General features: G+C 37.1%; 1 protein-coding gene across 2 annotated transcripts in view; it reads right to left on the bottom strand.

Annotated features, from left to right (window-relative positions):
- The window catches only part of LOC149064463 (uncharacterized), a 52,657-nt gene that overhangs the window by 3,995 nt on the left and 24,124 nt on the right, over positions 1-24,538 (bottom strand). The window contains exons 1-5 of one of the 2 annotated variants that reach the window (XM_089255084.1): positions 23,870-24,016; positions 22,259-22,309; positions 1,911-2,079; positions 991-1,165; positions 552-880 (exon numbers count right to left, since the gene is read on the bottom strand). In XM_089255084.1, the coding sequence (XP_089111210.1) occupies positions 552-880; positions 991-1,165; positions 1,911-2,079; positions 22,259-22,309; positions 23,870-23,919 (774 nt within the window). In that variant the 5' untranslated portion in view covers positions 23,920-24,016. Of the gene's footprint in view, positions 1-551; positions 881-990; positions 1,166-1,910; positions 2,080-22,258; positions 22,310-23,869; positions 24,017-24,538 lie in introns of those variants that run through there. The other variant, XM_089255085.1, reaches the window with a different exon arrangement.

The raw sequence follows: 24,538 nt of genomic DNA, 5'->3' as shown, positions 1-24,538 counted from the left end.
AATTTTGCCACCCGGTGTATTTAAAATTTTAGGCCTGCCCATCCTACGTACCTTTGTTTCATCCTTTTATCCATCACTGAACCGAGCTCATTTCTTTCATTCCAAGTTATTTCATTGGGGAATCCTTTCTGAAACACCCGTAAAAGGTCAGTGACAACTCTGCTGTAAAAGGATTGTCATTGCCCCCCCCCCCCACCCACATCCTACAGCAGGGCCTCTCAGCTGGGATCTTTGGTGGGCACCTTTCTATCGTGAATTTATAGAAAGAGAAAACAAAAAATGAGAATTGTCCCGGGTTCCAAGACTGTAGCCCTCTTCCTTCCCCCCTTGTGGGGGTGGAGAGCATAGCTATAATTATTTCAACTTCGGTTAAACTACAACAGCCGATTTAGCGAATTCCGTGTTTGTCTAAAATTTTCTCACCACAGCAGAATGGACTCGACAAAGGTACAGCCAAGTTCATTATTGTGGTGGACGGATTACACTTCAATCATCCCAAAAGAAGACAATTCATTTACAACGAAAACAATAACATGTGATGATATACTTACGAAGTTCTCGATGTATTCATCATATTCTGGCTCGCATTTGACCAGGACACTTTCACCTGAGGTGTCGTCCAACTTCTGCGATGCTGGCGCTTGACCAAAGTTGATGAGGTTTTGAACCAGATCGATACTCGGTTGTATGCTGGCCTCTTCGTTAACTGCGGGTTTGGTGATGGGACTTTGAAGAAGATAGAATGTGGATGGTGATGAGGATGATGGTAAATGATAATATCGATGATCGTTATCACAATACAGAGTGTCTATGGGTGGACTTGGTGGAGCGTCTGTTTCCATGTCCGGTACCACTGAATGACCATTTTTTTTCCCTTTACCTAAATTTATAATTAAGAAAAAAAAATGAGAAAATTCGAAAAATTTCTAAATAATAGGCAGCAAATATTTGTGCGCTTGCATCGGAATTGAAAATTGAAAAATTTCGCACCTATTTCTGATCTCATGAACTGATACCTCTTGTAATAGCATTTGGAGTTGATGTAGACAGGGCTAAGCTCCTGGAATTCCCGCAGTTTGTACAGCACGGAACGAAACCTTTGCTTGGATTGGCAGAGGTAATTTGGTATTGTTGGATTGTAATGTCCTTTTATTTTGTCCCAATCCTACATCAATTAACAAAATAATCCGGAATCAATCGTTTTAAATCGTACTAAATAGTAACCGAAAATACAGGGTGATTCAGAAAAAGATGGGAAAAACTCTTTAAGAGGTGATATAGTACACACACCAATACAAACAATTGTCATCAAAGAAAATGCTTGGTCTAACATGAAACGCAAACGTGCTAGCGCGTTTCGAAACGGCCGCTATGCAAACGTTAAAACGACATTCCTGTTGAAATTCATCGGGAAGACAAGAACACCATGAATGCAAATGTAACCTGGGGAAGAAGAAACCGTATGCAAATCAGCGTCCCGGTGAATAAAGGGCACGGACGCCAGCCTGCTTAGTTATTCCAGCGTGCAACCGTTTTAACAGTTGTAACGTACGGTATAATGGCGCACTTTAGTAATACTGGAAAAGCAGATATGCATTCCATTTACGGAGCTGAAAACGCAAGTACCACAGAGGCAGCATGAATGTACGTAGAGTGTTTTCCCCACAGGCGGTTGCGCAATCCGAAAACATTTGCGCGCTTGCATCGGCAGCTGTGCGAAACGGGGCTGACTCCCGCCTTTTATTCACTGTGACGCCGATTTGCATACACGATTTCTTCTTCTTCCCCAGGTTATATTTGCATGCATGGTGTTCGTTTTCGCCCGATAAATTTCAACAGGAATGCCGTTTTTAACGTTTGCGGAGCGGCGGTTTCGGAACGCGCTATTATGTTTCACTATAAGGACTTACCTGGAACATCCTGGTGTCTTCCTCTGACCACGAATTGGCTCCTTTGTGGTGCCATTTAACGAGAAAAACATCGCGTTCCCGTTCATCCCATTTAAGGCGGGCCCCATATATCTTATCGTTCAAAGCTGGCAACAAAAAGTCATCAGTGAAGCGAAAGATATTTGGCATCCTACGTTAGGAAGAAAAAAAAAGGTCAATGTGTATTTCAACTACACAAAATTAATAGTTCATATACTTTAATAAACAGCACCTGTGTATGCCCAAAGAAATGTACCGAAAAGACTTACACTTTCTCGACACGTGTTTGTCTGGTAGCCTACTTTATTTTTCTTCATACACAGTAGGTGCAGGGTGTCCCATAAATTCGCAGAGTTTAAAAATTCATGAAATTTGAATGTGGTTTAAAGAAAAGTTATTCTCACAAAAGGGGTTTTTTAAGTACAGAAAAAAACCTATCAGAGTTCGCATTTTTGTCGATAGAGGAAGCTGCACGAAAACAAATCACTCGAGTCCTGTAAAATGCAGGTGGTGCGATTAACAGTTCATTTCTGAATTTTCCTGTTAGTGGCGCTTAGATAAGGTTTTCATTGTGATGTGGACATTGGTGGATAAAGCACTATTGGGTGAAGTTGTTTCACCTCAGCCACTATTCACCGGCTGAACCTTTACGAACGTTTCAGACGCAGAAGAGTTTGAGATCTCGGTCTCAACACACAAAACTTATTCTTCACCAAGCCCGCAAGGGGGTCGTCCTTTGTTGAAGTAGAATAAGGATCAGGAGGCTTAATACACTCCATAATTAAGTCATATTTCAGTCAGTCAACATCAAGGGTTTTGTGATTTGCTTCGTGCAGCACTTTCTATCGACAAAAAATTTGATTTTTTTTCTCCTGTACCAAAAAAACATCACCCTCTGTGAAAATAACTTTTTCCATGAACCGCATTCACATGTATACCAATTCCTTCAATTTTTATGAATTTTCAAACTGTTAATGAATTTGTGACACCCTGTATGTATGTATATTATTCCAAAAAGCAAGTAATCTAATTGAAACAATTAGTCTTGGTACTTGAACAGGAAGTGTAATGAACGTTTGATTATTGTACGGGAGCCATCTGTTGAAGACAAACGCAGTTCGCAAGGTTTTACTTGTTAATTCTGATTATTACTGCTATTCTAAGCGGTCATTCAAGTATTACGTCAGCATTCGGGGGGGGGGGGGTTCGGATTTGCTGACTTTTGATGACAAGGGGTGAGGGGGGTTTGACGGTTGCTTACTTCATCAACCACCCTTTTTTGAAGATATGAAATATTCTAAGGCTGCTGACGAAATTTTGCTGAAGGGGGTCAATAATGGCTGAAAATGAATCTGCTTACGTAATACTTTAATGGCCTTTAATAATTATGCTCATTTTATATCTAGAATGGGGGCCGTTCAAGTATTACGTCATCATCGATGGGGAGGGGTTTCCGATTTGCTGAGTTTTGATGACAAGTGGGGGAGGGAGTTTGGATAATGCTTACGTCATCAACCGTCCTTTATGAAAATATTAAATATTTTTAATGGCATCTTACTCGGTGCGCCAAAAACGAGAAAAACCTTTCGATAGTTTGTGGGCACTTGAAGTAACATCCCCCTTTCTATTGATAAGTGCCCCACAGAGCCACTTTGGTGATCTCTAAATGTGTCCGGGCCGCTTAAGTGCTCTGGAACTGTGCCACGCATCACTTAAGTAATCTGAAAATGTGCCGCGGGTAACTTGAGTGATGTTTAACCGCACTGGGGGTCACTTAAGTGCTCTAAATCTACGTAACATGTCACTCAAGGGATCTCTAAATGTGTCACGGACGGTGTTCTGGAATTGTACCACGGGACACTTAAGCGATCTGTAAATGTGCCGCTTCATTCATTTTTACAAAATTAGGTTTGAAGAAGGCAGGCTGCATCAGAAACCCCCCCCCCCCTCCAGGGCCATATTTGGTCCGCGGTCTTCATGTGATTTATCATTATATGGCTTATATAGAGGGTGGGTCGCAATGAATTTATTAAAGATAAATTTTGAGTTCTCAGCCTTCAAATGCCTTTGAAATTAACAAAAATTGAATATAATAACATATAAATGTATTTTCCTCCGAAATTTCAATTTAAAAATATTTTTTGCATTGAAAAAATAAATTTTCGGCCCCCCCCCCTCCCCCCCCCCCCCCCCCGTGCACGTCTCTGATCCCACCAATATGCGTTAGGATTCAGAGGGGCAGAGCTGATGACGAAATTTAGCTGACAAGGGGGGGGGGGTCAAAAATGGCTAAAAATTTGCTTACGTAATACTTGAACGGCCCCAATTACATAAATTGAAATCTGGGAGCTCAGACTACTTTGAATGTCTTCTTATCTCCAGAAATTATATGAGGGAGGCCGAGCTCCTATGTGATAAATAATAATATATCTATGCCTGTCCCCGCTGCAGTCAGAGGCGCCGACAAAAAAAGAAAACATTAGGCAGGGGGCTGAAAGTTCTCATCGTCCCGTATATACGGGACATAAGCACGTACGCAGGAAAGAGAAGGTACATTGCATTGTGTGTTTTTTCAGAAATTATTGGGGGCTGGGGGGGGGGGGTTCGTGGCTGCAGGGGTGTGAGAGGCATGTTCCGAGCAACAATACAGGAGGGCGAATGTAAAGCAATCGTTTTTTAAACCCTTTTGAGTTTCCAACCTTCAAAAAAGCTTTTTCAATCTCTAGAATTATTTAAAAAAAATAAAAGAAATTATATATACATATTTCATTGTTTTCACAAAAATATTCCTGAATATTATTAACTTTTGATCAGCTTGTTGTGGTGGGATTACAGAGTCCCTCTTCCCCCATCAGGCTGAAAAAAAAATATCAACCTCAATTTTGAGATTTCTATAAAAAATTATGTTGCCAGAGCCCCCAATCACAATAAGACCATACTGAAGAAACGTACGACCTTGGTATTAAAATCAAAAGATGACAGCACTGTCGCCCAACATATTCTTCCATCTGATGTCATACAGTAGATGGCGACACCATCGGTTCTATTCCATTTCATCTATTTTTCTATTCTAAATTCTATTTTTCGCAAATGTGGACATCCGAGTCATTGATTGATCAAACAGCTAAGAACGTCAAAAATATGACATGAAAAGTTGACAAATAGGGAATAAATTGAATTTTTTCCTCAAAATATAGTTTCGAACAAACATTTCTTCCATGATATCACTCAGTAATTCAATTAACAAATTATCGATACTTTTCGAAACATCGCACGTTATAATAAAATTACACGCTAATAAAAATTCATAAATTTTATCGCCGTTACGATGCGAAGCCAGGGAACAATAATAATACTAATAATAATATAACTTTTATCTTAAAAGTCCTACGAAATCGAAAATAAAAACGATTTTTTTCAAGCGACTCCTACCTGTAGCGATAGCAGCTGGATATTGAATAAAATCGACGGGCTAGAGAACTTGGAGCACGCTTCAAATGATGAGCGTTGATTTTTGGAAAACTTTTGTTGTTTTTATCGAGAGTATTCCGTAGACAACTGAAGAACGAATGCTCTCCCGTTGAAAGTCTCGGTCTTCTGTAATGTATGCATGGATTGTTGACGAACCGATACCAGAAGTAGCGAACTTTTCTCGTCCAATGAATGATCGATTCGCTGCGCGTGCGCTTTTATGGATAGACCGGAGGGAAAATTCCCGCCTTTCCAAATGTTTTCGGCTCCATATCAAAATTTATCCTGGAGATGGGGAGGGGGAATGAAATCACGTTCGCGTCCTGCCCCCCCACCACAAAAATCCTAGTAATGGCTTAGGTGACATAGGCGATGGAACCTACAGGCTGAGGCCATTTGAGCCCCTCTAATAAATTTTGTAAAGAGGCTGAGCCCTCCCAATAATTTAGGAAAAAACAATGCAATGTACCCTCCCCTCTCCTGTATACGCGTTCCAGTCCCGTATATACGGGACGTCATTTTGAAAGAACAACTTTCAATTATTCTTTGAAAATTATGAAACAACAATGTAAAATACGTATTGATAGAATATGTACATCGAATTAATTTCTTCGAGTGAGAAATTTTTTTCTTGAGTCTCGATCAGAAATTTTTTGACATAGTTGATGTAAATCGTATAAGAAAAAAGAAAATGCCAAAGACAGAAATAAAATAAAGAACAAATATTCGAAAATAATTGCAGTATGTGTGTAATTTAAAAAATCAAGATAAATGAAAAAAAAACACAAATGAACAAAAAAATTTTTTTTTTAATTTTTTTTTCGAAAAAAAGGGGGTTGATAAAGTTTTCAAATGTATTCAAAGAAATTTAAAAAGTATTATTAAAAAAATTTAAACAGTGTTATTAAAAAAACTTAAAAAGTGTTATTAAAAAAACTTAAATAGTTGAAAATTAAAAAAATATATAAAGGAAATAAAAAGTTAAAAATTGCAAATCCAGGTAATGATAAAATTTGAAAAGTATTTGGAAAATAATAAAATCCTTAGAAAGAAGAAAAGATGAGCAAATGAATTCGAAAAAAAATAATGTAATTTAAAAAAAAAAGAAAAAATTGAGAAATTAAAAAAATGAACAAAAATTTTGCTTTTAAATAAAGTTTAAAAATAAATAAATCGAACTAAGAAAAATATAAAAAAAATGTTAATAAAAAATAGGATTTTTGAATAAAATGTTAAAGTGGTATTATCCAAAGAAAAACTACAAAAAAAAATTTAAAAATTCGAAAGGAATGGAAAACATCTGACTTTAAAATATAAATACAGTGGATCCCGCTTATAATGTTTTCCAAAAAACTGTCATCAAAAACGCTCTAAGCGGAAACACCAGTGAGAACTTGTTAAAGCTGGGACCACGAAAATGAGTCGTAGTTGGAAAACGATCTAAGTTGGGAACGTTATAATCGGTATCCACTGTATACACAAAAAAATAATAACAAAAATGAAAAAATTGAATAAAAATATATTACAAAAATTTGCATCGTTGGGGTGATCGCAGGGGTGATCGTTAATCAGGGGGATTAGAAATGCATACTTTTATTATACACAGGGAAGTTGGCAATAAAAGAGGTGACCGCATCTGAGGGGTGTTCGTGAAGAGGGGGGTTTAACAAGAGTTTAAGAGGATCCTTTTCGTATTCTGTATAATATACAGCATATACGGTATATCCAGTGTAGTAAGCGGGTCTAAATCTATAAAGACGACTTTGGACACGGACCGTAAAATTTTTATAAATTAGTTGAAAAATTGTAATAAATAAAATTAATTTTGAAATGTACAAAATGAGCAACTTCAAATATTCACAACCTTTCCAAAAAAAAAAAAAAAAAAAATTCTAAGAATTCTACGCTCAAATTATTCATAAAATTGAAATTCTTCAAGATCGAGAATTTTTCGAGGAAAAGTAAATTTCTCATTATACATAAAGTAAAATTTATGAAAATTTTCAAGAGAATTTTATTTCGACCAAAGAATTTCAAAAGCATTCCTATAACTCATCGAGTGTTGCAATTATATATATATATATGTATATCTGCTCTACTCTTTCCTTATCTTACAAGTAATCAGCTTCTATTCTTTTATACAATGACGACCTTGAAATATAGTGCGCGCGCTTGCAATGATGCAAAGAAAACTCGCGAAGGGAATTTCCCGCTTTTCTTCAGAAAGAGAGCATGAATCTGTTTCGATAGTTAACAAAATAATCTTCAATCTTTTGTTACCCTATTATACAAATATTCACAAGGAAAAGGGCTGATAGGACTCGCTCCAGCACTGGAAAAAATATTATTTTATGATTAAGTAATCAAATTAACTAAAAATTCCCGGTGAATTCTAATAAAAAGACGGGCCCCTGAAAAAATCCTGACCTAAATTCTTGTCCTAAATTTTAGAGGATCTGGGAATAATTACACAAATTGATCATTATCTATGAATCTTTCCAATCCCTGAGAACAAGGATTGGAAAGATATCGATATCTTCTGTTCAGTATATATTTTCTGTATTATATATAATCAAAATGTAATGAAATAAAAAACTTTTTGGAAAGGGAAAAATCCCCTCAAAAAAGTTTACATAGAATTTGGGTCTCACTCTACTTAGCAATTTTACTAGTATGCAATTATCTCATAAATTTTAAATTTAAATAATAATTCAGCTAAATTATTGAAAATGAACTAATTTTTATCAAGGAATAAACTATGAAAAAAATATTAACGTAAGAAAAATTCTAAATTTACAATATTAAAGAAAGTCACGGAAAATAAGAAAATTAACGGAGTAGAATAAACTAAATCAATATAATTTTTCGTCATAATAAACAATCGCGATTCATAAAAAAATATAATTCATAACGTTAAGTTGCAATAAATATGTGTAATTAATTTTTTTTAATTGCATAGAAATCACAGACACTGAAATTATATGAAAGACAAAAAAAAATTTATGAAATATGTAAAAAATAAATTTTAAAATAACAAAAAAAAGTTTTCAATTCATCAAAAAATAAAAGTCATAAAATGTAAAATTAACCGATTCCAAAACATCAATAACAAACTAGAAAATAAATTGAAATATAAATAACGAATCAAAATGTTTTAAAGCAATATACAGTAGAAACCCCCTTAACGGCCACCCCTCAGATGCGGTCACTCCTCTTTTACGATCAAATACTAATTGCCTCTTGTGCAATAAAAGTATGCATTTCAAACTCCTTATTAACGGCCACCCTTCTTTTACGGACGAATTTTTTGTCCCGTCTGTGAAAAGAGAGCTTTTATTGTATTTGACATAGCAATTTGGTTTTTCACGGGTGCCAAACCAAGGCACAAGATTGGGGACCATTTTTTTTTACCACGAGACTACTTTAATCTGGTCTATACCTTAATCTGGCCGAATAAAGAAATAATAGTCCTAGAGAAAATTTTCCCTTGGTCCCATAGATAAATTTATAATAAACCATTATAATTAATGAAAGTTAATATTAAGTTAATCTTATGTCTATGCTTGGTCTAGATACTTTATTTCGAAAGTAATGGCTTCTTTCAGCCCTAAGCTTCTGAAAAGTGACATAAAAATATAACAATGTCTTTCTATATAAACAAAAAATCATACTTCAGGTGCAAAAAAATACATTCAAACTCGGTTATAACGACCTCGGCTTTAACGACATTAATTGGCAGTCCACACTGATGCCCATACAGAGTATCTCAAATTGTTTGCACAACGGATATCTCTGTAACCACTACTACTAAACCATACAAGCACTTTGTTCATGTTCCTCTGCGGAACTTCTAACGAATTGGTATATTTATGTTGGAATTATAGGCGGAGTGATAGACTTGGAAGTCAGTCTGGGGAGGGGGCACAATAATGATGTCAATTCATATATATACATTAGATCAAATGAATCCACCTTTGATACTGAGGGAAGGGAGCATTGCTCCCCCCACATCTCCACCCATGGTTAGAATGTGCGTATACATGTTGCGCCTAACCGTAAATTCTGTTTCTGTGCAATGCTTGTTACATGCTATCAATTTTTCTAACTATGAGTGAAGTGTGATGATTGAATAATCGCACCGTTGTGTAGGCTTGTTGCTCTCTGCGGCGAGACTTTTTGACGGGGAAATCGGCTTGCATTCGCGCCTCAAAATTGGAACCACAGAAAACCAACTCCGTATATGGTTACCTACAGTATATAGTCACCAGTTGTGATTACCATTATGATTTTGACTCCATTAAATGGTTTGATTCCAGATAACGGCTAAATATAAAGTTTAATTTGAAGAAACACATTACGATACACAAATGAAAAGAAACGAGAATATATACACGGACACGTAGTAAAATGACATCTTGACTCTGAAAGAAACGAAAGCCTTCTCCCTCAAAACAACGAAAGAGAGGCAAGGAAAAGGCGCACCCAAGAAAACGATGTGCTGACAGATTTACAACACCGGAATGCCAACACCTACGCACTCTTGCCGACAGCACCACCACACGTATCTCTGTAGCCGTTGACTTTCATTTACATACTTTCAATAACAAAAAAAGTTTTCAAATGATGTGCTGTTACTTAAAATCTCAAAATTTGTTTGAGAAGTCGCATAAATGAAAAAATAAAGGTACTAACTTTTATACAGTCCCCGTGTGCTCAAAAACCCAATTAAAAGGTTGTTGCAAGCAATATTCACAGCACAGAGGTATTTTGGTGAAATTGGGGCAAAATTGGGGGGGAGGGGGAACAGCATAAACTTACTAAACATTGTAGTGTTCTTTCCCCCCTTTTCTCCAATTTTTGAATTCAAATATCTCAGCGAATACTGCACTTGGAAACGTGGAACTGTTTTTGTGACCCTTAGAACAGACAGGGCAATAACTTTTAATAATATAATTTGGTTTTTGAGCACACGGAGACTTTATAAAAAGTTATAATTTCTTTATTCTGCAATGTATACGACCCCTCAAACAAATTCCGAGATTTTAAGTAACTGCACGTCATTCGAAAACTTTTTGTAATTCAAAGTACACTGCTCAAAACAATTAGGGGAGCAACCAAAAAAGTGAAGAAAACCGTGCGAGACAGCCACGTATTGGCATACAATACAATGGATAGTACACGCGTATCAATGCGCGATACAGAAAAAAGACGTACAAAAATTTGGAATTAAGCTTTAATTCTTTGAAAATATGGAAAAAACATGAAAAGATGATTTAGGGCAACAATTTGGTTACATGTAAACGATAAAAAAAAAGTTCTGTTTAGACATGATGCATGAGTTTTAATAGGGCGTGTGGTCTCCTCGAACAGCTAAGACTGCTGCACACCTGTTTGCCATGGATGCGATGAGGTTATCGATCAGACTTTAGGGAATACTGTTCCACTCCTCAAGAAGTGCAATCTGCAAGTCTCGGACAGTAACAGGCGGCCTTGGTCGCGCAGCAATGCGTCGTCCGAGCATGTCTCAAACATGCTCAGGTCAGGAGAGCACGCTGGCCATTCCATACGCTGTATTGTTTCAGCTTCAAGCATGTTCTCCACCAGACGAGCTCTATGCGGTCGGGCATTATCATCCTGGAAAACAAAGGAATCTCCAATGGCTCCAGCGTAAGGGATGACATGAGGTCGCAGTATCTCGTCTGCATACCTTCGGGCCGTCAAAGTGCCATTCCGAATGATATGCAGGTCCGTACGTCTGCCTATGCTGATTCCACCCCATACCATCCAACCAGCTCGTCTGTATTGTGACCTTTCACGAACGAATGCGGGGTTATTTCGAGTGCCCCTGTCCCTCCATACCAGAACACGTCGGGTGTCACACTCCAGACTGAATCGGGACTCGTCTGTAAACAGCACTTGGCTCAAATCATGTTGCTCCCAATCTCGATGTTCAGCAGCCCATCTTCTTCGGGCCGCACGGTGGCGTGGGGTCAACGGAATGCAGACCATTGGCCTACGTGCATAGAGCCCTCCCTCATGAAGCCGATTACTTACTGTTTGACTGGACACCCTTCGTCCTGTTGCCAAGAGCAACCGTCTTAACAGCTGCTTAGCATTCTCTGTTCTGTTTCGACTGGCTGTTAACCGTATATACCGGTCATCAGTTGCTGTAGTGGCGCATGGCCGACCTTGCCCTGGTCGACGTCTAACATTTCCTGTTTCTTGGAATCGATTCCACAGCCTTGCAACAACACTTCTGGCGACTCCAACAGCGTCCGCGACACTACGTCGTGTTTGCCCGGATTCCAGTCTGCCTATAACACGCCATGCCATGGATTCCGGTAAATCACGTTGTTGAGACATCCTCAAGTCACCTTGTCTCAAAAAAAAATACTGCGCAATCGAATTTCACAGTTGTGAAATTCGCAGCAGTACAGCTGAAAGTACAGCAGTAAAACTGACGTTTCTGCAACATCCCGATTTCTGCCCTTATCTCCTTTTTCTGGTTTTTGACGTCATGAACTTTGATTTGCATATGAAGTTTTCTTCTTCCGTTTCGTGCTAGGCTTTAAATCATGGATGATTCATTTTATGTTACTTATCGGTATACATCTTTGCGTAATTTTGTTAAAACCATGTGCTCCCCTAATTGTTTTGAGCAGTGTATATTTCCAAAGTCAACGGTTGCGGCGATATCTGTTGTGCAAACAATTTGGGACAGTAATGGTAACATAACCTTGCTTATAACTGGATGAAAGCACAACGAACTCAGATATAACGGCACATTCTTTATCGCTTTTGCTTTCGCATTCATGCCGACTTCCCAGGAGATGGCTAGAATTAGAATTCATCATATTTTGAGATAATGCTTGTCTGTTGTTTTATTACTGTAAAATCTCTGTTTTGCGGACACGGGCGGGACAAAAACATGCGTCCCTTCTATCGTTAACGGTTACCCTAAAGGGGGTGACTGTTAATGAGGGGTTTGAAATGCATACTTTTATTATACAAGAGGGGAAATATTATTTGGCCGAAAAAGAGGAGTGACCGCAACTGAGGGGTGTCCGTTAAGAGGGGTTTTACTGTAACACTCCAACGAAACTTTCTTTCATAATCTTCACTAGAATCGGGAAGGACGCAATTTGCATAATTAAATTATGATAACAGGGACTCAGATACAGCGGAAACTCTCGGTAACGGATACCACGGGATCGGACATGCTCTATATCTCTCAACATAAACAGCCGGAAGTAAACAAAGTATACGATGAAATACAGCAAAATAAAATTTAGAGTTTCTTGTTTGACGACGAGCATTCTCTCACCCGTTTAAAAATTTTTTGTGGATTAATGCTTTTAGTGGCAAAATTTTTTTCACTATGTTGGCTTTCATTGTACCATATTTCGTGTTTTGATACTGGCCATTTCTCAGTGACAGGCTTAAGTATTTAGTGGTCCGGCGCAGAAACGTGTTTGCGGTCTTCTAAAACGGGGTGTCCCAATCCCAGGCCCATGAACACCCTGGTGCACGCCAGGTTTAGATTGCCACACGAGAATGAATATCAAACTACTACAGTATTTCATGGTCATAAAAAAACATTCGGCAATAAATTTAGACGATAGTGCCCGCTGCTTAGCTAAACAATTGCAAGTGTGCCGCTAGGCACTTATAGGTTGGGAGGGGGGAGGGCTGTCGGGACTGGAAAAGTGATTATCTACCCCCAGGGCCACTACTACTCTATCAGCCCGGCAAGAGGTAGGCATTACTTCCGCGTGTAATTTTGAGTAATTTTTAAAGGAGAATTTATTGCCCCCTACCCTCTGGTCCACTGCCCGGGTCATTCATTATTCTCCTGGCTTAAGAGGGGGTGGAGTTCTGTGGAAACCTTACGCCAGAGAGTCCTTGGCACAGCCAAGCAGAGCTCCTAGGCCCATAGGGTCTGACTGATACCACCATATTGAATTTATAGTATGAAAAAACAAAAAGTGATAAGAATCTTCCCGGGCTGAAGCACTGTCAGTCCCACCCTAGTGTGGGGGGCATGGGTCTTGGACAGAATTTTATGCTATTTGCTTTGTTAACGTTAAGTCAAACGTTAAGAACGTTAAAGTCAAAGTACGATAATAGGATTTTATCTCATTTTGGGGCCCTAAAATTTTCCGGCCCGGTGCGGCCGTACCATTCGCACCTGCCTAAGTCTGGCCATTTCTAATACTTGCCATTTTAGCTGATGAGCTTAATTTTAACGTCGAGCCTTCTACGTATTAGGGCAGTACTTCTCAAAGTGTGAGTCGTGGCTCCTAGGGGCGTCGCGAAAAGCTGGAAATATTGATGTGTGTACCTTTATTTATGCATTGAAGTGGGTAGTGAACAATATCTACCGAACTTGAACTTGTCTGGGGAAGCCACAGAAGTAGCACGAATAGGCAAGTGATAAAAGTCTGACAACTGTTGTACGTACATGCGTACATGTATTAGTAGTGATTACTTCTCTTGGATACTTTGTGGGCAATATATTTCAATGGGTTAATTGCAATCTCATTGTACTTCACTTCCATAATCCATGATATGTCCATAGGCATAAAGTTATTGTAACTAAATATTGTGAGAGCTCGTACCCAATAGTTCTATAGCCATTATGAAGATAGTGGAAAATATACACATATACATTGGGGGGGGGGGGAGGCAAACAACCCTGGAGGGGCTCAACCCTATTAACCCAATACAATACAAGTTTGAGTCTATGGATAGGATCACGTCAATTTTATGGTTTTTTTCCAACCTTTAGAGTTCGCAATGCATATTTCATATGATACAAAGGTATATCTGTAACTTTTTTTTCTTTGAATTTTTTATCAGAAGGAAAAATATTGCCAAATTTCTCCATTTTGTGTTCCTGAGAGATATTCCTAATGCTCAGCGATGTACAAAAGGGGGCGCATCCAAAAATACCTCTCTTATCGGCTTTGGCACTTGTTATTTCGCATTGTTATCACGATACCGTGAGTTTCAACGAAAATTCTACAAGCAACCTAGAATAGGATTCCAATCAGCAAGAGCAATATGATAGGCCATTCGACGACGAAGACAAACACTTTTACTTTGTTATCGCCAGGCTCTACAAGTACAAATGGAAGATTTACAGTCAGGGCTGTCTGAACACGTGGGAACTACCCTGGATGGATGTTAGCGCAGCTGTTATGATCAACATTACAATTCATAAAAATCGACTGTGCATAGAATCAACCTGTAACAATGCAGTCTTAGTTAACTGATAGAAAGCTTCCGTTCAATCACAGTTAAGTTCGTTTCGTACTTGCCTTGACCAGTAACAAAGGTTGTACCGGGGGGGGGGGGGGGGAGAATCCGGTCTTCCCCAAAAAATGTTGTAAAATCACTGATTTACACGGAACCAGAGGCGTACGGGAGGGGGGGGCGTTTCGGTGAAAAAATTGAATTATCCCCTTTACATGCAATATTAACCGAGTTCTGTTGATTTAAATGCTTTTTGAAGGGAGGCAACACAAAATTTTTGCGCCTCCCCTCCAAAGGTCGATCCTGCGTGCGCCCCTGTATGGAATGACATACATGCTTAAATCTAATGTCCTCTCACTTTTATCCCTCTCCCGAAATGTCAGAGGTCCCTCCTCCGAAATAAATTTCTGACTTCGGCCGTGTGCCAGTAACCTTTTCCATCACCCATAGCACCCCGCTGGCTCTGGGAAACTAAATTCGGCAGCTTCTGAGTTTCAAGCCCTTCTCGATGCTCTCTTTTACATCCAAACAAGTGTTTCACGAGGGTATGCGAAGATTCAATGGAATAATCAAAAATGTCACGGATAATGACCGATAAATTATAAAATGCGTGCGTGCCGAGGGAATACAGACCTAGCTTGGAACAAGGATTCGCACCGCAGCTCGGAAGAGCACTGCGGTACTCGCTGAAGCACCTGAGGTTTGCTCCTGAGATCGTGTCCGATTTCGTATCCGCCGGATAACTGTAAACCTCTCGATAACAGACATCCATGGGATCTGAAATTTTCACTTCTGCCGGGGAGTGTACGCTAATGAGGAAGTACAGCATACAGTGGAACCTCATTTATACGACTTTTACATTCATACGACGTTTAACTTAATCGTCGCAATTCGTTCCTATACATTTCAGTGTAAAAATATATATATTACTGTGTGTAAAAGTGATACACCGGTGGTTATGCCGTCTCGATATAAAGTCCGGTCAAATTTCATTACATTTATCACTTTTACCGGTGATTATACATTCACTATAATGTATTCATATATCTTCTCTTCATTGAACCAGTTAATTGTTTTTACCCGTGCATGATACGCGCACTACACGTATATTTTGCAATGAAAATTAAATTGAATTAAAATACGTGCGAAGAAGATAGAAACATTCATAACATTTTTAGTCTTGTAATGTTGGCTTTTTTCACACGTACCGACGAACAAAACCAACACATTACCATTCGAATTCACCCTCCTGGACTATAGTTATGTCCAGTTAATTAAATAATTATAGTTGATGATTTATCATATTTACCAATACAAGCTTCGATTCAACGAAAACTAGTGATGATTTCTAAAATTACTGATTTAAAAAAAAAACGACAAGATTCAAGTTAATAAATTCCAGGATATGACAAGCATGTTCAGCATATCGTCCTTTCAATACCAGAGACATGAATGTGCGAATTTCCACTTCTGTGTTTTTCAGCTGGTTGGGGATCACTTATTTTGCTAAGTTTTTCCAGAAACTCGAATGTGTATCCCCCTCTTGGAACACATTTTACAAAACATTTTAGGGGCCATTCAAGTATTACGTAAGCAGATTTTCAGCCATTTTTTTTACCCTCCCCCCCCTGTCAGCAAAAGTCAGCAAAACACTGACCCCCTCTCCCCCGTCAGCAAAATTTCGTCAGCAGCTTAGAATATTTCATATCTTCAAAAAGGGGTGGTTGATGACGTAAGCAACCTTCAAACACCCCCCCCCCCCGTCATCAAAAGTCAGCAAATCCGAAACCCCCTTTCCAACTCGATGCTGACGTAATACTTGAATAACAGGAGAACAACTTCCATAGAGTAACATAGGTAAACATTCAAAAGTCATTTTCCGAGTTCTTGAAATTTGCGCATTCACTGTCACCCCCTTCGCCAGAAACATGGCAAAGGGGGGGGGGGGGGAACGATATTAAATAGCTTCAAGCGCGAGGGGTCTTTATTTCTTAATCTATTTCCATGTTTGTTTACATCCATTCAGTGAATAGATGCGTTTGAAATAAATAGAATATATTTTCACAGCAAATCAATATAAAATATTTACTAACGCTGCGTTGCTATGAATGAATAGCATTTGAAAATATTCGATTAAAATTCGATTAATCGATCAAAATATTTTGATTAACCAGTTAAAAATTTTAATCGATTCCCAAGTTACTTTTTACAGGTTCCCGAGATTATTAAACATGGAACTAAATTATAAATAGGATTATTAAATATGAAACTCATTAAACATATGAACTGTCTTGAAATGCCAAAATCACTTGCCGTTTGTGAGCTGCTGGACTCCTTACTTATGTCCTTAATTACGTTTTCCCGAAAAAAATCCACCGAATATTCTTTACATACGTTTTAGAATGTTCATTATGTATTCTGCATAATCCTACCATAAATTCATATTAAATAATAATTAATTAATTCTCTATTTTATTAAACTGTATTTGTCAAAACATCCGCGATCCGCCCAAAAACAAAAATTTAGACAATAAAAGCTCACTAACGCCAAACAAATAAATTTCATCTTCAGGTGCCGATAAATATCTTCCTTCTTCTTTACATGTCATAGTCAGGACAACGCATGTAAATGAGCTGGCGCTATAAGTATTATTGCATTTGTCAAGACTTTGGAGCGCTACTGTATATCTTGGATCCTGTGTGTATAATATGGTAAGTGTAAGATAACAGATGAGATGGCATGTGGCCCCCTACAATTGTTTTTAAAATATACCTCCATCCTAATATGCGTACATTCATACGTCTTAACGAAACCCCGAAACTTTTCTCCAACTCCCAACCCCCATCTCTTCTGTAATCACCACAAAATTTGTTAATCGCGTCAGTACCTAAATAATTGTCCGAGGAAAATATATGTTGAAAAATTTTTTTTTCTTTCTTTTTTTGACTAAAGTGTTCCTGACTCTGCCACGAAGCTCGGCTGAAAGAGATCTCGGCAACGGGATAAGTGCAGTGGCAAACTTCTGGCGTTCATTCATTCATGTATATCTTGGATACCTCTCTATCCTAGACGTATTTTAATGGAGCCATAGGTGTCCAACTTGGACAGGTTTTACTGTATTATCAGTATTTTTCAAAGACATTTGGTATATGAAGAACAGATTCAGTTCTTAGGGCTTAACAAATCAGGAAAAAATAAATAAAAATTTTTACTTTTATTCCTCGAAAAAAAAAAAAAAAGTTCAAATTAATTTTTTACCCAATTCCTCCAGAATTTATTGACACCTTCGGTATGTCAATAGACATGCTGACATAAATTCAGAAAATTTTGTGGACTGCTCAGCATCCTATTTAGAAATCGCACGTAGAAAATTTTAGGCACCAATAAAAATTTAGTCACAATTTGGGGGAATTATTGAAGAAAAGATATTCGGCCGAACCGAATATTTAGCAAAAGGGCTGAATAGGCTGGATACCGAACGTTATATATACCAACCGAATATTAGTTCCAAGAGAAAACAACCGTAACCCCTTGGGTTATTTCCATATGAAGCATTTTTTTTTTCAAAATAGAAAAATCGAGCATCTTTCCATTTTAGCTTCAATTTTTATTTTGTTTTGAAGGTTTATAGATTAAAATTAATTTTAAATTAGATTTTTGTGGTTTAGATTTTCATAATATATAAACGGGAATATAGAGTATTTCTCAATATCATCCGACGGCCCTATTCAAATCTAAAGTGTTAATGAAGTTGCCGCTGGGGCTATTTTGTGTGTATAGTACACCTCTTTACAAGAGCTAAAATGTCTAACTAAATTTCATAGAAATATTGACTAAATTTCATAGAAGTATTGACTAAATTTCATAGAAGTATTGACTAAATTTCATAGAAATATTGACTAAATTTCATTAATAGAAATATTGACGAAATTCAGTTAGACATTTTAACTCTTGTAAAGAGGGGTACTATACACACAAAATAGCCCCAGCGGCAACTTCATTAACACTTCAGAATTGAATAGGGCCGTAGGATGATATTGAGAAATACTCTATATTCTCGTTTATTTATTATGAAAATTTAAACCACGATTTACCTTCAAAACGAAATAAAAATTGAAACTGAAATGAAAAGATGATCGATTTTTCTATTTTGAAAAAAAAAAAAAAATGCTTCCTATGGAAAATAACCCAAGGTTACGGTTTTCTTACGAATTTGATTTGTTTCAAATTCAGTTTTTCTATTCATTTGCTGTCTACTAAATTTTACAAATACGCATAAAAATGGAAATCCAAATGGAGCAATAAGGCACTTCACCAAACACCAACTCTGGCCATATCGCTATATTGCAATTTACTGCCATTAATAAGATGGGTTGGAAATGAAGGCGCTACACCTGTCGGAAAATATCTTATCTATATCCCCTCTCGGGTTTGAACCTGGGACCGTGATAGCAGTGAATAGTGCACCCGTGATACGGTCCGAAAGCAATTCCGGAATCCGGATCGTGTATGCCTGGGGTTTAAGGCAATGTTTTTCCTAACCTGTAGCCCGCAGATCCCCGGAAGTCCGTTAGTAGGCCCACTTTCTAAGAGGTTCCGCGAGATAATTTTCCATTTACTACCATTGCATGAATGACACATTTTTTGCCGTGAAATTGTAATTTGTTCAGTTTTTCACGACATGCAAATTATAAGAAAACAATACATTTTTGATTTTACGGGCAGCGTTGAAGTTGACCTTCTGAAGCTACAGGGGTCCGCAGAGCATTGGCCTGCATTACAGAGTGTCCACCACCGTGTCCGCGACCTCAAAAATGTTGGGAAACACTGGTGGGACCAAGAAAATAAGTCGTATTAAGCGGGAAAACATTCTAAGTGGAATTTACTGTAATTAATAGATAATTAATTTTCAATTTCCAATAAATTGTCATAGATGTGTGTGCATTTTCTGGTGGTGTGAACAACGCCGATTCAGAAAGGATTTTTTTTATTTCAACAATAGCTTACTTAGAGATGCTTGATGATGGAAGAGTTGATCAACGCCCAAGGATATTAAGAAGACACCAACGAATAAGGCAAATACCGTGTATTTGATTTATTCGTTTATTCGGTGTCTATTTAATATGCTTGATGATGATGATTCCAACCTCTCTCGAAACCGATATTTTTCTTTTTTCATTCAATATCGTTATATTGAAATTTATAACTCGTAATGAATCTTTCTTACCCGAAGCAGTGGCTGATACAGTCGACGCTCGTTATAACGACCCTCGTCGTCCCATCGCAAACGGACGTTTTATCAAGTGGTCGTTAAACCGAAAGGTGAACATATTTATGATATAGTCCAGCGTTTCTCAACCTTTCTTAAAACAAGGATCAGTAAAATGTCTGATACAATTTCACGAACCACGCCTGTAATTTCTGTATTATAATCTATTTCCAACTTTTTTATACATGTATCCCCTTTTCCATACTTATTTGAATTTGTAATACTTACTAAAGTCGTGAATATATAGACACACATACACATAGCGTTTTCATAATATAAATTATATAATTATGGCAAAAATCATAAATAGTCATCTCACATATTTGTTATTTTTAACGTTTTGTCCTCAATTTTTTTGTAATTTTAATTACGATTGGTGATTGTGCCTACTTTTCTGACAAGGCTTTTGATGACAATTGGGGATGTCCGGTATTTTAGGGATTGTTATTTAAGATCTCAGTTTACCGTAATTTTCTCAGTGAAATATAGTTATCAGATCATTTGAATTTTTTTTTTTTCATGAAATACATTTTTGTTTACTGCGATCTGTAGCAGCCCTTTATTTACACACCATTCGGCAATTTTAGAAGTAATTAGCAAACTGCATTTAAAACAATAAATTTTTTTCAATTTTTGACAAATTTTGTGATATCCCGTGATTAAGATTACGATTTCCTGCATTCTCCTCGTTGATGTATGGCGAACCTAAGCATGAAAGTATAATTTTATGTGAGCCATGGGGATATTACTAATATCAATAATTACAACGAATGAATAATCTTATCAAGTCTGCCGGCGAAGCACCTGTTATTGTCTGCGGACCAGAAATTGAGAAACGCTGTGATAGTCGGTATATGAAAATATTTGGGACTTATCTACCGATCGTCGTAATGGAATGGTTGCAATAACGAGCGTCGACTATATTACGAGCGTGCAATACGATGGTGTTTAGACTGGAATTGACATCAGTGGACAGAGATTGGACTGAAAAAGGATAAGCGAAGTCTCTGGCTCTTCTACTGACTCAAAATTCTATTTCAACCGAATATTCCTTTAATGTTTTTTTCGGAAACTTTTCAAGGATTTTTTTTCCCTCCATCATTGTTAACTATAGGCTAAACTAGGCGACTAGAATATGGTATAGCCGGCAACTGCAGAGATTCCCATGCCGTAGGCAATAATTATCATTGCATCTGCAAATGCATATCTCACCACCGGTGTTCTCTTGTGCGGTTGTTCTCCTGTGGCGTGGGAACCTCACATGATGATAGATTTGCCAATGGCTGAAAAACAGAGAGTTGTCTTCTTTTTATACTTTTATTACCCTCTTTCTGTGTATTTGTTGAACCCAAGAAGACAATATTGTACGCATACCGGTATTCACCAACAGAGACGTTATCAGCCAATCTGTTCGGGAGAGAAAGGCACACATTGTTGAAACCGCGTATACGGAAAAAAGGGGACCATTAACATGATGGTGAGAATTTAGTAATAAACTGTGTGCAGGGGGAAAAAACTTTATACAGACCACCTGGTACTGAATAGCTTGACCATCATTTTCACCCACTTCAACAGCAACAAAGCAGGTGCCGCATTCACTGAAATATTTGGCACACACACATATTTTTACGCGCTCCGGCTATCACAAAACGTCATAAATGGTACATAATTTTCTCAGGGTTAATTCACAAAAAATTTTACGATCAACAGCGAAAAAAAAAGAAGTGCACATTGGAAAATAGCTGAATTTTTTTTCCCCCAAATATATTAATTTGCATTAATTTTGTGAAAGTTTTTTTTAAATCAAATATGAACTTTTTCATTAATTCTTAAAATATTTCTTTCAATAATTCTGAAAATATCTCTGAATTATTTTGCAAATACCTTTTATTTACGTATATTGGAAATAATATTTACATTTAAAGAAATATGGTTTTTTTCTCTAATAATGAATTAATGAAGTGTTGCCTCCCACTAATTCTGAAATCACTTCTTTCCATAATTATGAAATCATTTAGTTCCTTCGTTATGATTCTAAAATTATTTTTTCTATGTTTTTTTCTATGAATATGAAATTATTTCTCATTATTTCGAAATTGTTCCCCTCATTCTAAAATTGTTTTTCTTTTTTGAATCAAATATCAATTTTCAATAGTTCTGAAAATATTTTCTACCAATTAATGAATTTTCATGTGAATGGCAAAATATTTTTTCCCACTAATTCTGAAATCATTTCTTTCATTAATTCTGAAATCATTTCATTCAATAATTATGAAATCGTTTCTCTCATTAATTCTAAAATTATTTCTATAATTAGTTCTAAATCGTACTCACCTCCTTTTATTAGTAAATACACGGGTTCTGGCACAGGTATTACGTACCTTCCTAGACAAATAAAATGACAAAAATTTATGTAAATTATTTTTCCCATTTAATTAGCATATTTGAATTTTGAGAATTTACATGTTTATATGACGTAGCCGAAATATGCTATATATAGAAATATATCATCAAAATTTCTTTTAATATATTCCGCTGTGACCTAAAAGCCACCATTTTTCAATTTTCATTTGCAAAAATGAGTACCTGAATAAACATAATAAGTCGTCGCTGTTGATACAGCTGCGTACATACTGAAAATCGTGAAATGTAACTGCTGTGCAACTTTTTTTTTTTTTTACCATTTCTCTGACTTTGCATGTAACAGCGATTTCATTACGGCACGAAATTTATAAGATATTCACAGTCAAATCTCAATAAATCGAATATGTAGCTGCCGACAAAAAACTTCGGAGTTATCGTTAGTTAGCGGAAAATCCGATTTCAGTGGGTAAGAGAAAGATTCATTATAAAATAACAGCGCTATTTAAGATTTTCGTATTAGTAAAACATGTCAAAAACTACTGGAAATGAAGAAATTAGAGAAAAAAATCATTCTAATTTAATTAAGTAATTATTGAATGAGAATTTTTAGAAATAAACTAAACGTTCATAGTGTATATTATATGGAAACGGACGCGTTTACGATGCTAGTATAAATGAAACGAAATACGTATATAAATAAAGTTTATACAAGATTATTTTCTGCCAAAAAAATGCAGTTTGATTTTTGACTGTGTGTGTGTCTCTTTCCATTTCGTCCTTCTTTCGTGATAGTCATTCACTTTTTGCAAGCAGAAAAATGAATATGCTAAATTCAATAGCTGAATGCTAAATTCAAAACTGAATGCTAAATGCAAAACTGAATGCTAAATTCAATAGCTGAATGCTAAACTGAATAGCTAAATACTAAATTATATTCAAGGCCGCAACTAGAAGGAGCTGGCGGGTCTGGTGCCCTGGGCGCCGGACCAGAGAGAGCGCAAATTTCACTTTTTAACCTCTCCTTCAACAATATAAGGGAGCGCTAAAATGCGTGCTCGTCCCGGCTGATCAAGCATATAGGTACGCCCCTAATAATATTGTTAAATTCTAAATTCTATGCTAAATTCTAAATTCCATGCTAAATTCTAAATTCCATGCTAAATTCTAAATTCTATTACATGCTAAATTCTAAATTCTATTACATGCTAACCACATGCTAAACTGTATTGCCGAATGCTAAATTTTATTGCTGAAAAAAATGCTAAATGCTATTTTTTAAATTTCTCTCATGTACGGAAACTTCGACTAAAAGGAAGACAACTTCGAGTTGAGGGAAAAATTTTAACACTAAAATACCGAATTTCTGAGGCCCGAGTGAAACATATTCGAGGGGTGTATCGGTGTTCCACTCTCTCTCTCTCTCTCTTATTGTGAACAACGGATTTTAAAAAAAGTTTAATCATTCCCAAAAGGACCCGCGTGATAAAAACTCATTTCTAGTATTTTTCTGATATGATGGATTATTATGGATTATGATAGATTATATAATATATGAGAGGTTCAATATATATATATACACACCTTTTTTTCTTATAGGTAAACTGGAGCCTCCTCCTACCCCAACGAGGCATTTTCACTGGTGTTGTATTGTACTGTCTTTTTAAGCAATGAGGGGTTTCCCACTAAGAATTATCCAACCTACTTCCCACTGTAGGAGATGGACTTGATATGATTAAGATAAGGGAGAGCTCTCACTGGATGGTGATCGGACTCGAGCCAAGATGAGCCAATGAGAGTCTATAGAAGGCGGAGCACACTCTAAAAGAAGATCATCAGGTGGTGATCTCCGCATCCTTGTTTGTTATTAAAGAGGCCCTTGTATGGGTGAATCGGGCTGCTGATGTATGATCTAAATCGGACGTCATCAGAGTTTCACGTTCGCACGTCCCCGTGGGAATGATTAAACTTTTTTTATTCGAACCAGAGCATTGATCTCGAAGCATTTCGGCGGCTTTGAAACGACTTGATTTCTTCTTTGGGGATTCACAACCCTTTATTATACGATATGATTGCATATTGAATTATATCGTTAGAGTGCTACGGTATACCGTTTCGAGATCACCATGGATGTCGGAAGATTGAGATTAGGGGTGCCAGGGGTGCTCAAACTTTTCAGTCCGAGGGCCAGTACATACAGTACATACGGTATTTCTAACGCTCGCAGCCGGAAACTTGTATGCACTGTATATG

The sequence above is a fragment of the Pholcus phalangioides genome, unplaced genomic scaffold (assembly GCF_987345545.1).
Source record: "Pholcus phalangioides strain wild (caught in Gottingen) unplaced genomic scaffold, Ppha-v1.0 ptg000042l_1, whole genome shotgun sequence".
NCBI lineage: Eukaryota > Metazoa > Arthropoda > Arachnida > Araneae > Pholcidae > Pholcus > Pholcus phalangioides.
This window is presented reverse-complemented; position numbering and strand designations above follow the sequence as displayed.